This window comes from Theobroma cacao, chromosome 1, assembly GCF_000208745.1.
Source record: "Theobroma cacao cultivar B97-61/B2 chromosome 1, Criollo_cocoa_genome_V2, whole genome shotgun sequence".
In the NCBI taxonomy this organism is placed as follows: Eukaryota; Viridiplantae; Streptophyta; class Magnoliopsida; order Malvales; family Malvaceae; genus Theobroma; species Theobroma cacao.
In genome coordinates this window covers 471,216-491,520 of record NC_030850.1, presented here as the reverse complement: position 1 = coordinate 491,520, position 20,305 = coordinate 471,216, and the positions used below count along the sequence as shown (strand labels likewise).

Sequence of the window (20,305 nt, the reverse complement as noted above, 5' to 3'; positions counted from 1 at the left end):
TTTCACCGTGTGTGTGATTTTCCTTGTTTTTTTATCCCTTGGCAATTTGTCACCACCGGGGACTCTGATCAGATCGCGACCGTTCATGCACATTTGTACGGCCTTGTTTCGGGCTTTTAATGGCTTCCGCGAGAGACGTTTTCCTTATGCTGTAAACGGTGGTTTTTTTGGGTTTGGTATACCCTTTTTTTACCCCAAATTACTTCTTTTTTTACTTTGCTAATTATGGAATGCAACCTCGGACCATATATGCTGGAAATTAATAATTTCGGGGCCCTTTTTTGAGTTTGATGAAACTAATAATTAAATATATATATATATATATGGTACAATTGGATCGATTTGATATTCACTTTGATTATTGATATATTCTAGTTATATCTTTTACACCTAATCAGCAAAATATATACTCTTTCCAGTATCTTTTCTTTGTTCATCTTTCGGTTTTGAGATAACCTGAAATCAAAGGTTTTTTTTTTTTAAATAGGTAATACTCTTACTTATTTTATATTATAAATATATTTTTCGTTATTTTTTATTTTTATATTAAAAAAATTGAACATTTATATTATAAAAAAAAATCAAATTTAATATAGAATGTATCAAAATTAAAGATTTTATCTTAATTTTCATGACGATCAAAGTAATATGTACAAACATTTTTAATATTTCTGAGAGGTGATATGGCCGAAAAAGAAAAGTTTTTGATTTGTAACAACTAAACAAACTAATTTAAAGTTCTGGGTCTTATTTTATTTTGTAGGCAGATTTTAAATTTTTTTTTTGTTGGAATAAAAGATTTGATGAATGGGTAATGGGGTGGGGAATATTAGAGTGGGGTCATTGCTTGACTATCAAAGGATGCAACACACAGCTTGCATCTCTTCATCTTTGGTAGTTCTGCTTCTATCATATAACAAATGTTTAATTAATCATGATCATAAATTAATTAATTTGATGGCTTTTCGGTTTGATTAATCGATAAGGTTGGATTCTTTTCATATCCTTTTCTACGCGTTCAAGGGCTCTGACTCGATTCCACCTCTTTGTCGTGTGCATGCAGCATGCCTCCTAACCCTTTAAATGTTCACTGTTTATATTTATATAAAGTGAAAAAAAAAGTGTTACTGTATATGAAGAAATGCCTTGACTGTTGTATGTAAATAAATTCTTTCATTTACTGTCTTGTTTTTACTCTATCTCACCATATTTAAAGTTTGTTCCTTCAAATTATATAAATTTTATTTTGAAACATCTCAAGAATATATAAAAGACAGAATTTTTTTTTTTTACAGTTTTCATTTTACTTTTTATTTTTGCTGATTTGCCTTCGTAAAGTCAAAACAGATTAATTAATTTTTACCATGGAAATAAATAAAGCCAAATTGGATTCGACACTTTCGATTTCTAAAAATAGTCTGACTGGGGGTACCCTTGCCTATTAATGTTGCGGCCTGTCCGCCCAGAGAGAGATTCCCTCATTTAATGGCGGTGGTCTTTCTGGTTCGGTAAATGCAGAGAGTATCACGATCGTGGCATGGCCCGATCCGCCCCTCTCTCTCTCTCTGTTGGGGGGTGGCACCACCTTTGAATTCCTGCTTTAGCTATGAGCACCCGTTGTCACCAGCTCCAAGGACGGTTTCACCCCTCGAATCTATGAAGAACCTGATGCAACATGTAGGGGTTTACGAGTCATCATGCTACGAGAGCATGGTACAAACCTGGAAAGAACAGACTAATTAAAAGCAAACACTGTACATTACACCAAAAATGACTCGTAATTAAAAGATGGTATCAATACTCTCGTCAACAAGTCTTCTACCTACTATGGATAAGATTAAAAATTTAAATCAGTGTAACGTATTCTTTGTCGATCATCATCGATATATGATACATAAAAGATAATTATTTAAAATTGAAGATAAGTTTAAATATATAAATTATAACCTTTCAAAAATAGAAAACAAAGTTGAAAAAACCCGAGTGTACCTGTATTAGATTTATATCCATATCTAACACAATCTAATTTGAGTAACACAGGTAGATCCTTTATCACAAGAACAAAGACCTTTGCTGGTCATGTTCTGGTATTTGTTTGGATTACTGAAACAAAAGGTCAGTTTTGGAAGAGGGGTGCCCAATGGAAAGAAGACAAAGTCCAAAAAATTTTCAAGGCAGGCCTTCATGATTCAGAGAAAAAGAAAGAGGGAAAACATGGATGGGACTATGGGAGGGAGAATAATGGATATAAATGCACTGGCCCAACTTTCTGCTTTGGTAGTAGCGGTTTTAAATGCTCATGCAGGCCCTCTGGCTCTCTTAAATCCCCACCCAGACATTCTTACATCTCCTCACAAAAAAACTTCCCCTTCAAACTTCTTTTCTCTCCCTCCCTCTCTCTCTCTCTCTCTCTCTCTCTCTTCGTTTATTTTGCTCTTCTTTAACCCATCTGTCCTCCCGATATTCTTCAGTCTTTTCTGTTTGATCCTGAAACGATGCATGATTCTTCATTCCTGATTGTTTCTTAAGGGATCTTGTTGGACACAAGAAACTACATGAAATAGTAACTGTGATATTGGCCTGGTTCACTCAGACATTCAATGACAGCACTTTCTGAAGAGTAAAGCATTTTGCTGGTTTTGGTCTGATTGAGCCGTGCCAATATCTTAGAACTCTTTCATATCTCCAAGCTTTCATGCTTCTAAAAAGCCAAGGATCGAGCGCCAAGGTTTGTTCTCGTCCATGAACTCATTTTCTAACGTGTTACTGTTGCTTTGCCTTGTAGGTTTATTGGTTTTACAGGAAGAAGTTTATAGTAATATTCATGCTTTTACCTTATGCACTGAGGGTTTCTTACAAAGCATGAAATGGAAACAGAAACAAATACCAGGAAAAAATCGGATAAAAAACTATGGGTGCGGCTCCACCGATCTCTGCTGCTGCAGCTGATTTGGGACTTCGGGAGCATTAGGTTTATTAATGTTATATCCTATCAAAAAACTTGATCGATTCATCGTTTGTTGCAAAATATGGCTTTTCCTTAATCGAGTAAGATTAGCACTGTTTTCTTTCCAAGGTTTATACTTCATTCACGTGGTTTGTATGGCTTGGGAGGGAGTTAAAACGGGTTGTTCGAAGAGGTTTAGAAACTAGGAAGGAGTTGAAAGTCACGTCACCCATGTTTTCAACCCTTTATTGCATTGCCAATGCCTCAGGAAAAGAGAGAAAGGCAGAGGGCGGGGGCGGGGGGCTGCCCTGCAGCCTCGAGGGTGTCCATAATAACTATAACTGCAACCTGTTTCTCAATTAATATCTGCATATATGTAAAATGAATGGAAAAAACCATGAGATCTGCAGGATTTGTTGTTTAGTCTATATCTGTTTAAAACCAAACCAAACCGAAAAAAAAAAAGACAAAAGTGGAAAAGAAACTGAAAGGCATCAGTAGCTAACTCTAGAAACTGGGAAAAGAAAACAAATTGGAATACCAAATTTTTCCTTTAAGCTCATTAGAAAGGAAATCTATGAATTTTGAGCATCATTATGTTGATTTCTCTTGCATATGTTTCTCATGAATTACCCTTTTTTTTAGTCACCCTTTTCTCCAAAAACATACAAGAATTGAGCAGATCTGTACGTAATCCTGGTCCTGGAGCCTTCCCTGGCCGGCAATCTTCCGTTTCACTTTCCAGCATGGTTTGATCATTCAGTATCATTGATCATCCATCTTGGCCAGCCAGACTCAAGAAGACGTTGCTGCTGATGGATTCAAGCAAGGTCAAGGTCTTGGGCTTATTCCCCACCCCGTACACACAAGCAGAGAGAAGTGTTGTAACAGAAACTACATTCAATTCTATTAGCATGATATTTTTTCCAAGATCGAGTTTGACATTGACAGGTTTCTCGGAGGAGGGAAAAACAGTATGAAAGATATGTAGGACACCCAAATTTTTGTACAAAAACCTCATACGAAAATTTTTCACATGGGTGAATAGTTTTCACATTTATGTTCTCATCCGCTCTCATTAATGCATCCAAGACGACGGAGTCAGTTTAAACTTATATATATATAACTTCAATCTTCAATTTTCAAACTGCCTAAAACTATAAAGCGACTTCATTTTCCAGCTTTCAACTGTCATCACTTGCCACCTCAGCTTTATATAGTTCTTATCAGTCAACGTGGATTCCATGTCATCGTTTCAGATTAAGTCAAAAACAGTGTAATTTTAGTGGTTGCATGGGTCCACTGTCCTTGGATTTGTATTTCATGTGAAGTCATACAATTTCATGATTAACCATCATCATATTATTATCCGAACAATTATTTTTCATCTTTTATCCTACTTATATAAGCACTTATTAACTACACAAATCTTTAACTTTGGTTAAAGAGTAACCCGTCATCCGATTTAATCTCAACTGATATTTTCTGTTCATGTAACATATAACATGGATGACTAACGTGATCGTATGAAAATTGACATAATTAAATGTATTAATTACGTTATATGTTACATGAATAAAAAATTATCATTTATCATTAAATTTGATTACAACTAATTTGTGTTTACTAAGAAAGAAAAGCTAAAGCATCTATGATTAAAAAAAAAAAAACATAGAGAATGCAATTATCTAATAACTTTATTATATAAAAATTAAATAATAATATCAATTAGTATTTTCTATCTATATAATATATGACATGAGCAATTGATGTGATTAAATAACTAAATACACTGACCATGTCAATTATCTTCATCGTATATATGCCACTTGAACTAAAAATGTTATTACTATTTAATTGATTACAGTTCATTTTTTGATAAAGTTAAAAATTATTTGAATACAAATTAAGGGTTTAATTAAAAATCATAATTTAAGGACTTCATTTTGCTACGTAAGCCTTTTTTTTTCGACACTTGACCAAGTTATCTGATGGGCCCAATCCCAACCAAGAATTTTAGAAGGATCCTTAAATAAAAAAAAAAAATTATCCAATCAAGAAACTTATAACATTACGTGGGCATCTAGTGGACCCACGAGCTGGTGGTCCCAATGCTGACGTGGAGACTTCTAAGTGAACACAGAGCACATTCAGTACCCGCAACGGCACACGTCGATACCACAGCATCTACTTGGAGCTTTTGTCTCACCTCTCTCCTTTTTTTTTTTTTCAGTTTAATCAAATATAACAGAAAGCTTGCTCGTTTCTTTTTCATTTCGATTTCGAAATTTTAATGAATCTTTGAGTCATCTCCCTCGATTTCTCTGTGGAATCTGTTTTTGGTTACTGGAAGTGGTTGTTGTGAGTAGACTCAAATGGCGATTGAAGAGGACACTGAGAGCTGCGGGAGTATAGCTGTGGACTCGCTGGCGCATGCCAATCCTCGGCATCAAAGGCAAAAGCTGGATGTTTACAACGAGGTGCTTAAGCGAATCGAGGAGTCTAAGTACGAGGAAGCTAATCTGCCTGGCTTCGATAATCGGCTCTGGCTTCATTTCAATCGGCTACCTGCTCGGTATCAAGTCTAACCCTAGATTTCTGCTTTTGTTCGATTCTGTACCTTTTCTTTTTAAAACTTTCAAAACTGATTGTTTGGTGTGAAGGACAAGTTTGAGATAAGATTCATGAATCTTACAATTGGTGTGAGATTCATAGTTATCATCCCTCTTTTTAAAAAAAAAAAAAACAAAATTCATTTTTTCCGTTAAAACAAACAAGAAAAACAAAAGGTTCAAATCAAATCAGCGACGTAGTCGTGTCAAGCTGAAATTTTTGTTTGTCTTTTCTCATATTTTTCATTATCGTTTCACACTAGTCTACTACTATTTCCTTTTTCTTTTAGAAAATTTGATACTTGAGCTTAAACTGAATTATGAGTTCTTCTGTCTCGATCTTTTGAGATTTCTGTTACTGCTGATAGATACGCGTTAGATGTGAATGTGGAGCGGGCAGAAGATGTGCTAACACATAAAAGGTTACTGCATTTGGCAGAAGACCCTGCCAATCGTCCTGCTTTTGAAGTTCGTATCGTGCAGGTATACATTTCTGCATGGTTTTCTAATTCGATCTTTATACTTCAATGACACCAGATTTCTATTTGCTACTTCTCTTTGACTGTGGATTACCTTCTTACCATCTTGAAATCCTGGAGACATTGAGTGTAGCTTAGCTGTGACATGATTAGTATTGACTGATGAATGTCAAATTGCCTTTTTGTGTGATTCTGGCATCATCTGTAGGTCTATCCTGTCTCCACTGCACATTCTGTTGACTCTGTTCATTCTGATTCTTCTATGAAAGAAGATGCACAAAGTGCTTATCATTCAAATAGACAGGGGTAAGGCTCTTTGCAGTTACTTCTATATTCCTCATATGTATTTGTCAATTTTCCATGGATTCTTCATGTGTTTTTCTTTTGGGTTCATGCTGTTCCTTTTCTGTCTTGCTTCAGTGTCCATCCACCTCCTACCTTTGGTTCATCACCTAATCTTGAGGCTATTGCTCTTCAAGCAAGTAGATATCATGTTGAAGATGGAGACAGTGCTGTGAATTCCACATCACACCTTTTCCGGTAAGTACTTTGATGAGTTGAGCACTATCTCTTCTTAGTCTTATGGTGCAAAATGGCTTTCTTTGTTCTTATCTGGTTATTATGTGGCTCTGGAGCCCCTTATTTATTTGCTTGCTGTCTTTTAAAGAAGTCTGATCCAATGCTTTTTGTTAATCACTGCCCAACTTGATTTGACATAAATGTTATTATGTAATGTGGAATCTTGTAGGCCTATGCATGAGATCACCTTTTCAACAGTTGACAGGCCAAAACTCCTTAGTCAGGTAGTTGAATGCCTTCTCTTCGCATGCTTTCATGAAATGTGCCATTTTGTGTTCTCAATTTATTTCAGATAGATTTTGGCATCCTTTTTTTGTTTCTTAGCATGACAAATGGTGTAGTTTGATTGCTGATGCTGTACAGCTGTCTTGATATTGTTAGTCACTAAATTTCACATCAAAAGAAAAGATAAAATGTGACTATGTTCTTGTTCTGGAACGATCCCATCTGGAATGCTTTTGTCCAACTTTCTCTTGCAATGAATGATAGATATTTATGATAATTTTGGCAGCTGACTTCTTTTCTTGCGGAGATTGGATTGAACATTCAAGAAGCTCATGCTTTTTCCACTGTTGATGGGTACTCTTTGGATGTTTTTGTTGTTGATGGTTGGCCTTTTGAGGTATGCTTCTATATTTCTTCACACCAATAATTGGATCAAATGCTTGCTCCTATGGCTAGAAAACACTGTTTGCACTCATTAATCTTTTAGGAAACTGAGGAGCTCAGAAATGCTTTGGAGAAGGAAATATTAAAGTCCAAGGTACCTTTTCCTCCGTTTTACTCACATTTCACTACTTCTGTTTTGATGCTCGTAAATGAACCATATTTACTTTTTCCTAGTTCTGCTGAATCAAGCCTTATGAATGCCGCAGATGATGCTAAATATGGCCAGTAATTTTCCTTTTTTTTTGCATAAAAATTGATTTGTTTCTATATCATTTCTGTATTTATGAGCTGTGAGTTTGATTGAAAGAATTAATGCTTAACCTTTTTGATGAGAAATAAACTAAAGAATATTCAGTTGAAGCTCTGACTCTCACTCGTAGTTCAAAAGGTTAATGCAAAATATAACTTATCAAAGGGGAAAAAGTTAATTTTGGTATTCACTTTTCAGCTGTAAGTTCTTAGCTTTAGAATTGTCCTCCAAACAAATGCATACAGGCTGCTTTTCAGTAGATCAACCTAACTTTCTCTACTTGATGACTTCTAAAATCATGGTAGCAACCATGTTTATTATGGATTGCTAGAGGTAAGCGATTTTTCTGCTTCCATTTGATGGTTTATCTGCAGGAGAAATGTTATTCAAGAAAGAGTTCAATATCTGCTATGACTGAGCATATCAAAGAAGGGGTCATTTCCTTACCTGATTGTGTTGAAATCCCTACCGATGGAACTGATGTATGGGAAATTGATACCAGGCAGCTCAAATTTGAAAACAAGATTGCATCTGGATCCTATGGTGATCTGTAAGTTTTGTCATTTTCAAGCCTGCTTCTTTCTCTTTTTGTTTTGGGTGAGTACAAATTCTAACTCATCATATCATTTAACATCTTCAGATACAGAGGCACATATTGTAGTCAAGAAGTGGCCATTAAAGTCCTCAAGCCTGAGTGTGTTACGGAAGAAATGCTGAGAGAGTTTTCTCAGGAAGTCTATATAATGAGGTTTGTTGGAGTGCTAGTATATGCTACCTGTTGTGAAGGGAAACTATCACCTCTCCGATAAGCATTCTCCATGCTTTTGGACTTTATTGATTCTTCTGTAATTAGATGTTTCTTATTCAATAAAAGGCAGAAAGACAAGCTTGGCCGAATTTAATTGCCTGACAGGCCTCAGTGCACACTGATATTCAGTGTTATAACAGAGACCTGAATAGATTTGAAGTTATGGATTAGGGAAGGAGGAAATCATCATCTTGAAGTCTCCTAGGAGTTTTAGGAGTTACCATGCAAATTCAAATTCTGTACAAGAGACTTTATCTTGAGTTCTTGATATTTGTCTAGGAGAATTTATTGATTTATCCACCTTCCCTTGTTATATCCAGGGACTTTAAGGCGATGTTTGGCTTCCTGGAGGGTATAGTCTTCCATTCGTAGTTTCTCTAGTAAGATGAGATCATTCAAATGTCATGTTTATTTTCATCGCCATCCAATTTATTGGGCACAATTTTACTTTTTTTGAATGTTTGCCTCCCTTCTTCACATGCCTCACCAAACATACATTCTCCAACCCCTCTCTTCCTATCCCTCTCCCTTATTCTTAAAGATTGGACAGTTAGCATCGAAAGGAGGGTTGGAAAGTTTCAAAGCTCTGAAATAGGCCATTTTTGTCTTACAGTCTGCACAATATCTATTTTCCATGCACATTGGCAATTTAGTTCTCTCAGAAAACACTTGCCATTTATTTTATTGTTGGTTTTGGTTGGTAGTTCTAATGAAGTCTGAATTCTATCATTTTCCTAATATCGTCCTGTAGAACTAAAAATGATGCCGTTTTTCAGTCTATATATATGTTGTTATTGAAAATTACTGGAAAACTATGGCAGGGTTCATGCAGATATCTTATTGTTTTGCACATATTATTGTTGTATAACAATTTCTCAAGTTATTGAATGTATTAATGTGTTAATCATATAGTTGGTTCCTGGGAGGGTGGGACTAATTGTTACTCATCTTCAAGGCTGACTCCCATGCAGTGGAATATTAACCCTTTTTTTTTCATGTTTGCAGGAAAATTCGGCATAAAAATGTTGTTCAATTCATAGGCGCATGTACAAGAGCTCCAAACCTGTGCATTGTGACTGGTATAATATAATGAAGTTTTCCTGCTATTCTTTACTACGTTTTATAATTTTTTCTTTAATGCATTAAATTTTGAAACTTTTGCTTCAAGAATGGTACTGCTGTTAAGTGTTGCTGGTTTTCATCTTTACCAGATATAATCTATAATTATGTTGCTAGAAGGGAACAATTCTGGCTTTGGAGTGCAAACTGAGAGATTGACACAAAACCTACCATTACGAATTTAGTGTCTGTGAATTCCCATCTGTATGCCAAAATTTAAATTGTCGGATGTGTATGCCTTTTCATCCCTTTTAATTCTTTGATGATAAACTCTGCGACTTTATTAAGAAACAGAAACATTTCATCCTCTTTACAGATAGTCAGGTTTTGACAGTGATATTTGTGCTTTTTCAGAGTTCATGGCCAGTGGTAGTATATATGACTATCTGCATAAGAAAAGGGGAGTTTTTAAGTTGCCATCTCTACTCAAAGTAGCAATTGATGTTTCCAAGGGAATGAACTATTTGCATCAAAATAACATCATCCACAGGGACCTGAAAACTGCCAATCTTCTGATGGATGAAAATCAAGTAAGATGGTTATGGGTTTTTTTTTGTTAATCAAGTCACTGATTCATTAATTCTCTATTAATAGCTGTGGTCCTTTTTTTCACCATATGAATTTTGAATTCTAAGTGGATGGTGATTTGACTTTACGTTGGAATTGGAAATGCATGTGTGTTATTGAATTATAGTATGTTGTAAATTGCATAATAGTTTAATTTGTGATATTTTTCCTAAAATTGTTGGTCCTTCCTTGACAGGTTGTTAAAGTAGCTGATTTTGGGGTTGCTAGAGTGCAGGCTCAGTCAGGAGTAATGACAGCTGAAACTGGAACATACCGCTGGATGGCTCCTGAAGTATGTGTTTTTCTTGGACATTGTGTTTCTCCTCCGTATTCTTTACATGATAGTAATTACCTACTCAGATAACCTTGCAATAGAAGTTTCATTTTATGTTGCTTCATGATCATCAAAACATGTGATTATGGTAATCAAGCTCTCTAATTTCCATGTCAGGACTAAAGTATCAGTTTTCAATTGTTCCCCCATGATATATAATCAACTTTCAGCTGATTACTCTTTGTTTTGTCATTTGATTACTTGTGCCTTAAACTTTTCTCCAATGGAAACAAACATGAATATGAATTCGAGAAAAGGTTTATAATCTAATATTTCTTTTACCAATCTTAATTAATGTAGGTTATTGAGCACAAACCATATGATCACAAAGCAGATGTTTTTAGCTTTGCAATAGCACTCTGGGAGCTACTGACAGGAGAAGTAAGACTCACTGTTTTGAGAGGAACAAGTTTGGTTTGGTTGTGCACACTTGTCTGTGGCAAACATTTCTTTCATTTACAAGTATGGTAGTTTGAGATAAGTATGTTTCTATGACTAATGTATTCTTACATTCAAAATGCCAGCTGCCATATGCTTTCTTAACTCCTTTACAAGCAGCAGTAGGTGTGGTGCAAAAGGTATTTGTATTTCTGTATGACTATGAAATTATGAATTTTTCTTTTTGTGCTAATGAGCATAACTTGTTTATAACAATCTTTTCAGGGTCTACGCCCTACAATCCCTAAGAATACTCACCCAAGACTAGGAGAACTGCTTGAGAGATGCTGGCAGCAGGACCCAACTCAAAGACCTACCTTCTCTGAAATTATAGATATCCTTCAACAAATAGCTAAAGAGGTACAGTACCTATAGGACTTGCTCTTTGCCCTATTAATCAATTTTAAGCATGATACTTTTGAAACAGGTTGCAGATGAAGGGGGAGATCGCCGCAAGAGCAAGTCATCTGGCGGTTTTTTCTCATCTATGATAAGGGGACACCATTGAGCCCGGTAGAAAAGATGATGCTGCTAACTACATGTATGATCTGACTGCATTGTACGTTTCTTATCATATGCTTTTTGCATTGTACAGCATTATGCATGATGAGCAATTCGGTACAGCGGTGTGCATTAAGAGAGCGATATTTCAGTTTTTAGCACTCGTTACCCTTGTCCCTAAGCTGTCTTAAGTTGCAATTTCTCTCCTCTTTCTCCTCTTAGCGGTTATGTTTTATCCTAGTACTTGCCTTTTCATTTTCTTTTTCTTCTTGCAATCTGTATCATGACTTGTCGAAAACTGCTGTAAGAACTTCGAATGGGCTTGTTATATAAAGAGCAAGGAGTGAATGATTGGTGAAAACGAAAAAAGAAAACCTCACCTGATCGTCCATACCTTTTCCTATTGTCTGCACTTTAGTTTGGTCACCGGTTTTATTTTCCAGTTTTTTAGATTAAGAACCTTGTGCCCGACAAAGAAGGGAAAACACAGGCAGGCCGGGCAAAAATAAATAAATAGAAGATAAATGCCAAGGATTAAATAGAATCTTAACTCCTTAATCAAGACTCAGCATGTTTCTCATGGTAGTGACAATTTTGAGATGAAAGAGTAAAGCAATTATTCTGTATTGGAAACTTTGCTTGATGATCTCTGGTTAGCGGTCATGGCTATACTTGCTGAGGAGTTGGCGAGCACGAACCCTGACCTGTAACCGAACGAGTGCATGCATGCACTGCAGTGCTATTCGTGCTTGTTTCCTTACATACACCCCTCGGGCCACAGCTTGCAGCTTAACCAGGCTTCTCAATGCTCCGTATGCTCGTCTTGCCTATCAAAACCAGAAAAACGAGAGAACTATCAGTAACTCAGCTCCGAGAAGAGAAATCTTTGGAATAGAAATGTTATTAAGTGGGATGTAATTACAAGGTGACCCCTGAAAATGGCTTGGATCTTGATTGCCGCAATGCCTTCTCTGGTTAAATGTTTTCTTCTTCGGACAGAAGATGGTGATGAAGCTGATGAGTTGTTGTGGAAGTCTCTACCTTCTCCAATGATTGACTGGGCGCTGAGACTTGGGCTGTGGAGAATGATGATCTCTCTTTGAGATGATTTGATGAACTTCTTTCGGACTGTGTTGAACCAGTTTCTAGCAGTGCCCATGGTCGCAACTATGTTGTTTTGTTTCTCGCTTGAGCTATGTTTTTGATCTGATTATTGTCGCCTTCGCTGTGACACCCAAGGAAGAGGTCTCTTTAAAGGAAGGAATTGTGCCGTGCGCACCATATTTTCTGATAAAATTGCAGGTTTTTTATTTTTTTGCCCTGTTATTGCCGAATGCTTGTCAGATTGAGAACGTGGGAGGATGAATCTCTATTGCCACCAGTCTATGTAGTTTTGAAGCATTCTACCACACGGCTTTAGCCCAACCAAACCCATTAGCTTTCAACCCCGGTTGAGACAGCTGGTCATTCTTGTTAATTAATAGTATCGGTTTACTTGCTGCTTCCCCTGCTAATTTCAACGTTTTGTTACCATAGCAAAAGAAACTAAAATCTAAGGCAGGGAGGCAAATAACTCCAAAAGTGTAATTGCTCGTTAGATTCCTCAGAACTCAAAGCAATCTGTTAAGACGTGGATGTGGTTGCCTTAGCAATCATTCTCAGTTGTTAAATGGATGCAAGCCAAGTGATTTTTCTATCAAAGTTGAAAAGATGAGATTTTTATGTACAAAGTTTACAACTTCCATTCATCTATTATTTGCTTTTTGTTTTTTTTTTTTTTTGTTTTCCTTTTCGCTACAGAAGAACAGGAAACGATTTTCTCCAGACATTTACTTTCACATACAGCCGGTAAATGTCATATTTACTGCTACTACTGCATTTGTGAGATCTTTTCCTCACTCAACCCTTGGGTTCTTGTCTTCAACCTTATTGTAGTAGGAACTAATTCTCCCGCAAGCCTGCTGCATCATCATTCTGTCGGAAGCTGATTCTGAGTCCAGGCCGCATACCCTCCAGCAATGTCTGTAACGGCGGTAAAGCCCTGAAAGAATTCATGATGAAGTTGTAAATTAGCTTTGGTCGATCTTGAACATGTAGATTAGCCATGGAGTATTGGATGTGAATGAGTTGAAACCAAGTTCATTGATTCAAAGATTCAAGGCTTGGAAAAGGAAAATTTCTGCCTTGGTTTAACTCTGGATAATTAAGTATGATTACTTGCACAATGATTCAAAAATTTTAGTTCCTAAAATGTGATGCTGATACCCAACCAAACCAATATGCTTATTTTCTACTTCAGTAGACAGAAATGATGGCTGATTTTAGAAAAATTGAAGGATTATACGTAAATGATGTGCTTACAGCAGCTAAAAGTTCGGTGGCTGCCATTAGAGACCTTTTCCCAACTTGACACCCCTGCATAACCAGGCAATTTTACATTACAATGGGGTTCTAAAAAGAAAAAAGGTTTCAGTTCATTTCCAAATCAGATGTTATAGGAACAGGAACAGGAACTCACAACAATAATTTCATCATATGTTCCAAAATGTGATGATACTTCTGCCAGAAAATTGGGGTTCTTTGTCATTCCTGCAAGCAGAAGCAAATTTTTTTTTTTAGAGTAAAAACATGGCTAGAGCAACCTAAAATTGCAAAGTCAGCTGTAGGAAAAAGACAATTCCATCCAGTCATGCTTGCCACCGCATTAAGCAAGAGCCAACCGAACAGCAAGCAACCTTAGATTAGAAGTAAAGCTATTTTGAGACACTACCCATCGGTCCGATATTTCCGGTTTGCTAGAAAGAGGGTAACTTGAGGGATAAATTAGCTGAAAAGGAAAAGAAGGTGGTAACCTGATCCAACTTTGCACATGTAAGGAATGTTGATAGCCCCAGGGGCATGCCCCGCACTGAACTCTTCAGGAGTCCTGCAAAAATTTCAAGAACCAAAACAGTCAGGGACAAAGAAATAAAAGAACACAACTGTCCTTATAAACATTTCAAGTTTTGCTAGTCTTTCTTTGATTTAGTTTGCTTCTTCAAGCCCTTGCTTTCGAACAATTGAGGCTTTTACATTCAATTCAAACAGAAACAATACCTGACATCCAAATATCGATGCCCAGCTTGATGAAGCTCATGTGCCACTCTTACTGGCACAGAAGTTGGAACTCCTGTTGCCTGCACATTTCCTCTCAGAGCAGCCTTGGGGCTTCAGATACAGAACCAGAAAAGACGAAAAGAAATTTTCAAGTAGTTAGGCAAAGAAATGACAACTTAATGCCTTGATTCCTAGTAAAATATTTTCTTTGTTTGTCCGTACCAGAAGCTCAAGTTTTTGCGGACAACAGCTATTCTACATCCCTGCGAATTTACAGCTAATGGAAACAGGCCCCTGGAAAAAAAATAAACAAAGAAGAAACTTTTGAGTTTACTTTGAACTGTATAAGAGAAAGAACAGAATCGGGGAGTGACAAACTGACCTATGGTGGAGATTTTGAGGACAGAGAGCTGAAGGAAGGGAAGAGACAGTGAAGCAAGAAGAAGAAATAAGCGATGCAGCTTCCATATCCTGCTGGTCTAGTTGAAACTTTTTGCTAGATGATTTCTCAAGAGTCCAGATGTTCCTGTACAAGAGAGATTTGCTATGTATAGTGGATGGTTGAGGTGGCTAAAGCTGATTGTTTAATGAGATTTGTCTTGAAAGAGGAGCATCAGCGCCACGCGAGATGAGGTTGTTGAGTGATCAGTTGAGAGGATTGGATAAATACAAAGGAATCAGAAGAGGTTGACAAATTGGAAATGGCACTCGTTGCGGCCCTTTTGCATGGATAAGTTTGAACCTTCGAAACTGCCAGAGGTGGGGACGTGTGGTTTATCATATCTGCACATCTTTCAATGTCTGGCAGAGCCCTTGTACACGTGGGAAATCAACCAAAAATCCTTCCCACCAATTGCCAATACCGATTCTCGTTTCCCCCCATTGGCTCACACCAACGGTGGCTGCTGACCAGTGTCAATGAACCATGACCAGGGCAGGGCCCTGTCAGAACCCTTTCCCAATTCTACTCCAAATCCTCCCTCCTCTAATTACTTCACCCTCCCAACTTTTTTGAACTGGAGGAAGGGGTTTCAATACAGAAATCATATATGAATTAAATAATGAATGGTACTTCACTTTCTCAATTTATCTTTTGATTATATAATTCAATAAATTCTTTTAATTTTTTCCTGTATTGGGGATGCATTGAAATTTCTGGATTCTGAAAATTTGGTGTACGTTTGTGACTTAACACATTGGTGTTTTAGGAAAGTCAATTGAAGAATCTTGTGCGTAGAAACTGTACATCTTGGACCCTCAAAATTGTCTGAATAAAAAAGGCCACTTCTCCTGTCATTTTATCCACCTGGATCCCCTTATTTATCATATTAAAAATTTGTGATTGGCATTTGCAACAGTAAAACAAATCTACTTATAGTATGTTTGGTTTACTGGAAAGAATAGAATGAGAATAGAATAACTATTCTAAGAAAATAGAATAGAAAAAAAATAATTATTATGTAGATTGGTTTATGGGAATAAAATAGAATAGAAATTACTATTATTACTTATTTCATTATTTGGTTTGTAGGAATAATTTTAATAATGGTTAAGGAACAATGGGTAAATGACAAAAATACATTTTATTAAAATTTAAAAATTTTTTAATTAAAAAACAAAAAAACTATGATGAGAAAAAAATACTCTTTATTAAAATTAAAGAATTTATTTTATTAAAAGATAAAAATATTCTGAGCAATAAAATCAAAATAACTTTTACTATAATTAAATAATATTTTTATCAAAATACAAACACATTTTTATTATAATTTAATAATATTTTGTATTAAAAGCTAATTAAACATTTTATTATAACTAAATAATATTTAATATTAAAAAATAAAATATATTCTTCATTAAATTTAAATAATACTAAATAATATTCTTTATTACATTTATTATATTCAAATAATAATATTAAATAATATGCTTTATAGTATTTAATATATTAAATAATATTTAAATATTTTCATTTTCCTTTTTTTGAAAATGAAGTAAAAAATTTTGTTTCTTTTGTGCTTTAAAGAGAGGAGTGAGGAAGAGAGAGAAAAAAAATAAATTTAGTATTTTTTTATAAGGTAATTTTTTAAATTGTAAAAAAATATATTTGTTTAATCAACTTTTTTTTTTATTCTCAACAATTTGGAATAACCATTACCAAGAGGGGACTTGGTAATAGCTATTCAGGCTTCTCTTAAAATGATTATTCTGAAGAATAATTATTTCATTAAATTAAATATAACTTTTATTTAAAAAAATAAGAATAGGTAAAAAATAATTATTTTATTCTCCCTAACCAAGCATACCCGTAGTTTATATGAACCAGAAAAAAGGGAAAGAAACATAGAGGATAGAGATAGGCGCAAGGGAGGATTGGGTTGTTGTTGGCAAACTCAAAATGCCCAATCTAACATTTCTTTGGAAGGCCCATTCTAAGGATGGTTGCGATGGAGTTGATCCGAAATTGCATTGGTTCCAGGGTGCAAACTTTTGGGTAAATTCGTTCACTCATCTTTTCACAATGAGCCGAAGGACCCAGTCCATCTAACAAGGTGATTAGGTGTGGGCTAGAGCCCTTTACCGTAATGAGTTTTACCTCTTGTTTTGGAAGGTAAAAAGTTTTCTCCTTTTTGTTCCTGGGGACTACAAACATTCGAGCTTGAGCAGTCAGCACCCCGAATCTAGCTGATTCTGGAAATAGGCTTGCAGTTCTTCCAAGAAATGAACCCTTGACCTTGTTGTTTCTTTGTGGAATTCCGGGTTATAAGAGATGGCCACTATCATCGGTTTATCAGCTTCTCAGAGTCAAATCTTGAGTCGCTGCTCTCCACCTCTCCCTCCTCCTGGCTTCGTCTCGTCTCCAGCTCGTTTCAAAGTAGATTCTTCCTCCCCGTCGCTCTCTTTCTATCTCCTTTACTCTGTAATTACTTTTTTTTTCTTTTTCTTTGTTGAAGAAGGAAGCGCCGGTTCGTAGAGTGCTTGTGCCTCCTCTAAAGTGTACATCTTCGGGGCCGACTCAGAACACCGAGTCAGAAGCTCAAACGACGTCGCCCTCGTCTTCTTCTGCTTCATTGGATTCGAGAAATTCCATGTATAATTGGAGTGCGGGGCTTGGTGCCATCGGGCTCGTTGAAACTGCCTACCTGACTTACCTCAAGCTCTCCGACTCCGATGCCTTCTGCCCTCTCGGTGGTGGCAGTTGCGGAGATGTCCTCAACAGTGATTTCGCTGTCATTTTTGGTATTTCCTTACTTTTGAAGATTTCCTTTTGATCTGTGTAGTATAAATTTGTGACTCGATGTCTGGTTTTTGTTTAGGAATGTGGAAAATTAGGAATCTTTAATGGTTTGTACTTAAATTGATCAAATTCATTTATTTGCCTTTTTCTTTCTGAAGCAAAATGCAACTAGCAAAGCAGTATCTTAAATTTCAATTGTGTTGTTACATGTTTTACATGCTCTGCCATTTTTTGTTAGTGGCAATGTCATAATGTTATTGTACAAATAAAATTTCAGTTTGACTGGAAAAACCACATAAATGGCGTTACAGGTAGTATGTTTGAAAGAGGATTACAATGATGGTGCTTTTGCATTTGTCAGGGGTTCCCCTTCCATTAGTTGGACTGGTTGCTTATGGATTTGTTACGGCACTCAGCTTGCAGTTGAGTGCGAAGAGTTCACCTTTTGGAATCAGCGAATCATATGGTCGTTTGCTATTGCTTGGGAGCACTACCTCCATGGCAGCTGCTAGTGCATATTTTTTATACATACTGAGTACACAATTTGCAGGAGCATCTTGCTCGTACTGTTTAATGTCAGCTCTGTTGTCATTTAGTTTATTTTTCATCAGCTTAAAGGTCTGATTTACATATTCTTTTTTAAATTGACAGTATTTATTGATTACTTGATACAGCTTTTGCTGGATTTATAATTGTAACTAGGTGTTTTCTGTGGTTCCATTGTAGGATGTCGGGTTGCAGGAGATACAGAAAGTGGTGGGTTTACAGATATGCATAGCAAGCTTGGTGGTTGCCACATTAAGTGCCTCATATAGCACTACACTGTCTGTTCCTTCGAGGTGATTGGATGAGCATGACTTTTGGCATACCTTTATTTGATCTTTTAATTATCTATCTGTAGATGTGGCCATTATACTTATTTCTCCATTTTATCTTGCCTTGACAGCCTGGCTAATGTTGATCTTCCATATTATACTACTGAGATAAGAACAAAATCGAGTCCTTTTGCTCTTTCTCTTGCAAAGCATCTACACTCTATAGGCGCTAAGATGTATGGGGCTTTTTGGTGTTCTCACTGTTTAGAACAAAAACAGGTGCTTCTTGCTTTTAGTCTCTTGTAGTAGTTATAATGTAACTTTAAGGTACTGCTGTTGAACTTGCCAATAAAAATAGGATATGCTTTATAAAGTTGTGATGCAAGTGATTGTTGTCTGTTGAGCCTTGACTTGATTGTTGCAAGGAATCGTTAAGAAATTATACACTTTTCAAGATACATTCGCTGATTATTATGTTTATTTCTAAGATTTCAATTAGGATTTGGCCTAAAGAAAGGACCATTGCATTTGCTTATGTAGCATATACAGGGTTTGAGTAGCATATGGTGTTGGGTATGAAGCAATGTGAAGTCATTGACTATCTTTGAAATCCTTGTCCAATTCCGTAATGTATATTTTTGAAGACTAATTTGTTTTTTCTCAGTCAGTGAACAGTGGGACATCTATGGAGTGTTTAGATTTGTATTTATGTTTGTATAACCAGTTCTCCATGGCTTCATCAACCCCCCTAGAAATAGGGTTGCTCTTTGTCTAGAATTTGTATGCATAGCTGACTGCAGCGCAATGTTGGTCTTTCAACAATAGTTGGCTTCCCATATCACCTGCTTTTTGAACTGATCATCTGTGCCCTTTTACTTATTTCATGGAAACCCAACTGCCTGTGCCTTTGAATCTTTTGTAAGTATGAACTTCATCAGCGTTGTGCCATTGATACAGATGTTTGGACGTGAGGCATCGAAGTTGTTGGACTATGTGGAATGTTTTCCTGATGGAGTTAAGACAGGAACTAAAATGGTTAAGGCATGTGCAGATGCGAAATTAGAAGGATTCCCAACCTGGATTATTAATGGTCAGGTGAGGAAGCCTTTCCCTCTTTGTAAATCTCTTCTTAAGACCTTACATTTTCTAAATATGGGTATCTTTTCCTTCCAAGAAAATTTAAAGTGGTTTCCTGGTGTCTATAATATCTAACCTGTAATAAGCAGGGCAATCTATCTTTTCTATAATTACCATAACGTCTCTACTTTCGGAATTGCCTCTGTTCTCATATAAGCATCTATGATATACCTTTTTTTCAGGTTTTGAATGGAGAAGTAGAATTGAAAGAACTTGCAGAAATCTCCGGGTTCAATTTCAATGAACTGGTAAACTAATCAATTGGGGGTGAAAGTGGAACTTGTACAGCTTCTAAAAGAATTGCCCCATCTAAAATTTCGATGTACGAAGTTTGGTTCTCAAGGAAGCAACAAGAGGTACCATGTGGGACAAAGAATGTAACGTTCATTGTATTAGACACGTCTAATAAGTCTGTACAATTATATGACAGATTTTGGGGGCACGGAGAATATGATAATGTACATCTCTGCCCTACTTATAAATCATGTATGAAAACTGTGAACTCTGAGAGGAGCTCGCCAGAAGAACTTTTGTGAAGCCTGGGCCAAAACCAAGGCTCAAGCTCAAAAATGACTGCTAAAAATGTTCAATAGCCCACTCGGCTACGTCTGAAACTTTGTTGAGAGAGTTTATCCAGGCAATGGTCTTAACCTTTTTCACCACCCACCCAACCCCCACCCCCGCGCCGCCCCCCACCCCCCCCCACACACACACAC

General features: G+C 36.4%; 4 protein-coding genes across 6 annotated transcripts; 2 read left to right on the top strand and 2 right to left on the bottom strand.

The window, feature by feature from the left end:
* Window positions 5,120-11,706, top strand: LOC18610694 (serine/threonine-protein kinase STY8). The gene is made up of 16 exons (XM_007046512.2): window positions 5,120-5,522; window positions 5,928-6,042; window positions 6,247-6,344; window positions 6,459-6,578; window positions 6,787-6,841; window positions 7,129-7,239; window positions 7,330-7,380; window positions 7,911-8,086; window positions 8,177-8,284; window positions 9,350-9,423; window positions 9,818-9,993; window positions 10,227-10,322; window positions 10,665-10,745; window positions 10,889-10,942; window positions 11,028-11,162; window positions 11,230-11,706. The coding sequence occupies exons 1-16, from the start codon at window positions 5,323-5,325 to the stop codon at window positions 11,308-11,310; spliced, it is 1,731 nt and encodes a 576-aa protein (XP_007046574.2). The 5' UTR covers window positions 5,120-5,322; the 3' UTR covers window positions 11,311-11,706.
* On the bottom strand, window positions 11,820-12,798 carry LOC18610693 (protein IQ-DOMAIN 1). Its single transcript, XM_007046511.2, has 2 exons — window positions 12,226-12,798; window positions 11,820-12,130 (listed from the first exon to the last, which is right to left on the bottom strand). The coding sequence occupies exons 1-2, from the start codon at window positions 12,460-12,462 to the stop codon at window positions 11,957-11,959; spliced, it is 411 nt and encodes a 136-aa protein (XP_007046573.1). The 5' UTR covers window positions 12,463-12,798; the 3' UTR covers window positions 11,820-11,956.
* On the bottom strand, window positions 12,989-15,143 carry LOC18610692 (thiosulfate sulfurtransferase 16, chloroplastic). Of its 2 annotated transcripts, XM_007046507.2 has the most exons (7): window positions 14,782-15,140; window positions 14,622-14,693; window positions 14,400-14,510; window positions 14,156-14,229; window positions 13,822-13,892; window positions 13,665-13,718; window positions 12,989-13,344 (listed from the first exon to the last, which is right to left on the bottom strand). In XM_007046507.2, exons 1-7 carry the CDS (start codon window positions 14,865-14,867, stop codon window positions 13,273-13,275), a joined length of 540 nt encoding a protein of 179 aa, XP_007046569.2. In that variant the 5' UTR covers window positions 14,868-15,140; the 3' UTR covers window positions 12,989-13,272. The 2 variants fall into 2 exon arrangements, with proteins under 2 accessions (XP_007046569.2, XP_007046572.2); XM_007046510.2 differs by lacking the exons at window positions 13,665-13,718; window positions 13,822-13,892 and having other exon boundaries at window positions 13,006-13,344; window positions 14,782-15,143.
* On the top strand, window positions 17,019-20,225 carry LOC18610691 (thiol-disulfide oxidoreductase LTO1). Of its 2 annotated transcripts, none has more exons than XM_007046506.2 (7): window positions 17,019-17,274; window positions 17,354-17,639; window positions 17,999-18,255; window positions 18,364-18,476; window positions 18,584-18,731; window positions 19,410-19,547; window positions 19,772-20,225. In XM_007046506.2, exons 1-7 carry the CDS (start codon window positions 17,170-17,172, stop codon window positions 19,844-19,846), a joined length of 1,122 nt encoding a protein of 373 aa, XP_007046568.2. In that variant the 5' UTR covers window positions 17,019-17,169; the 3' UTR covers window positions 19,847-20,225. The 2 variants fall into 2 exon arrangements, with proteins under 2 accessions (XP_007046568.2, XP_017969791.1); XM_018114302.1 differs by having other exon boundaries at window positions 17,020-17,274; window positions 17,357-17,639.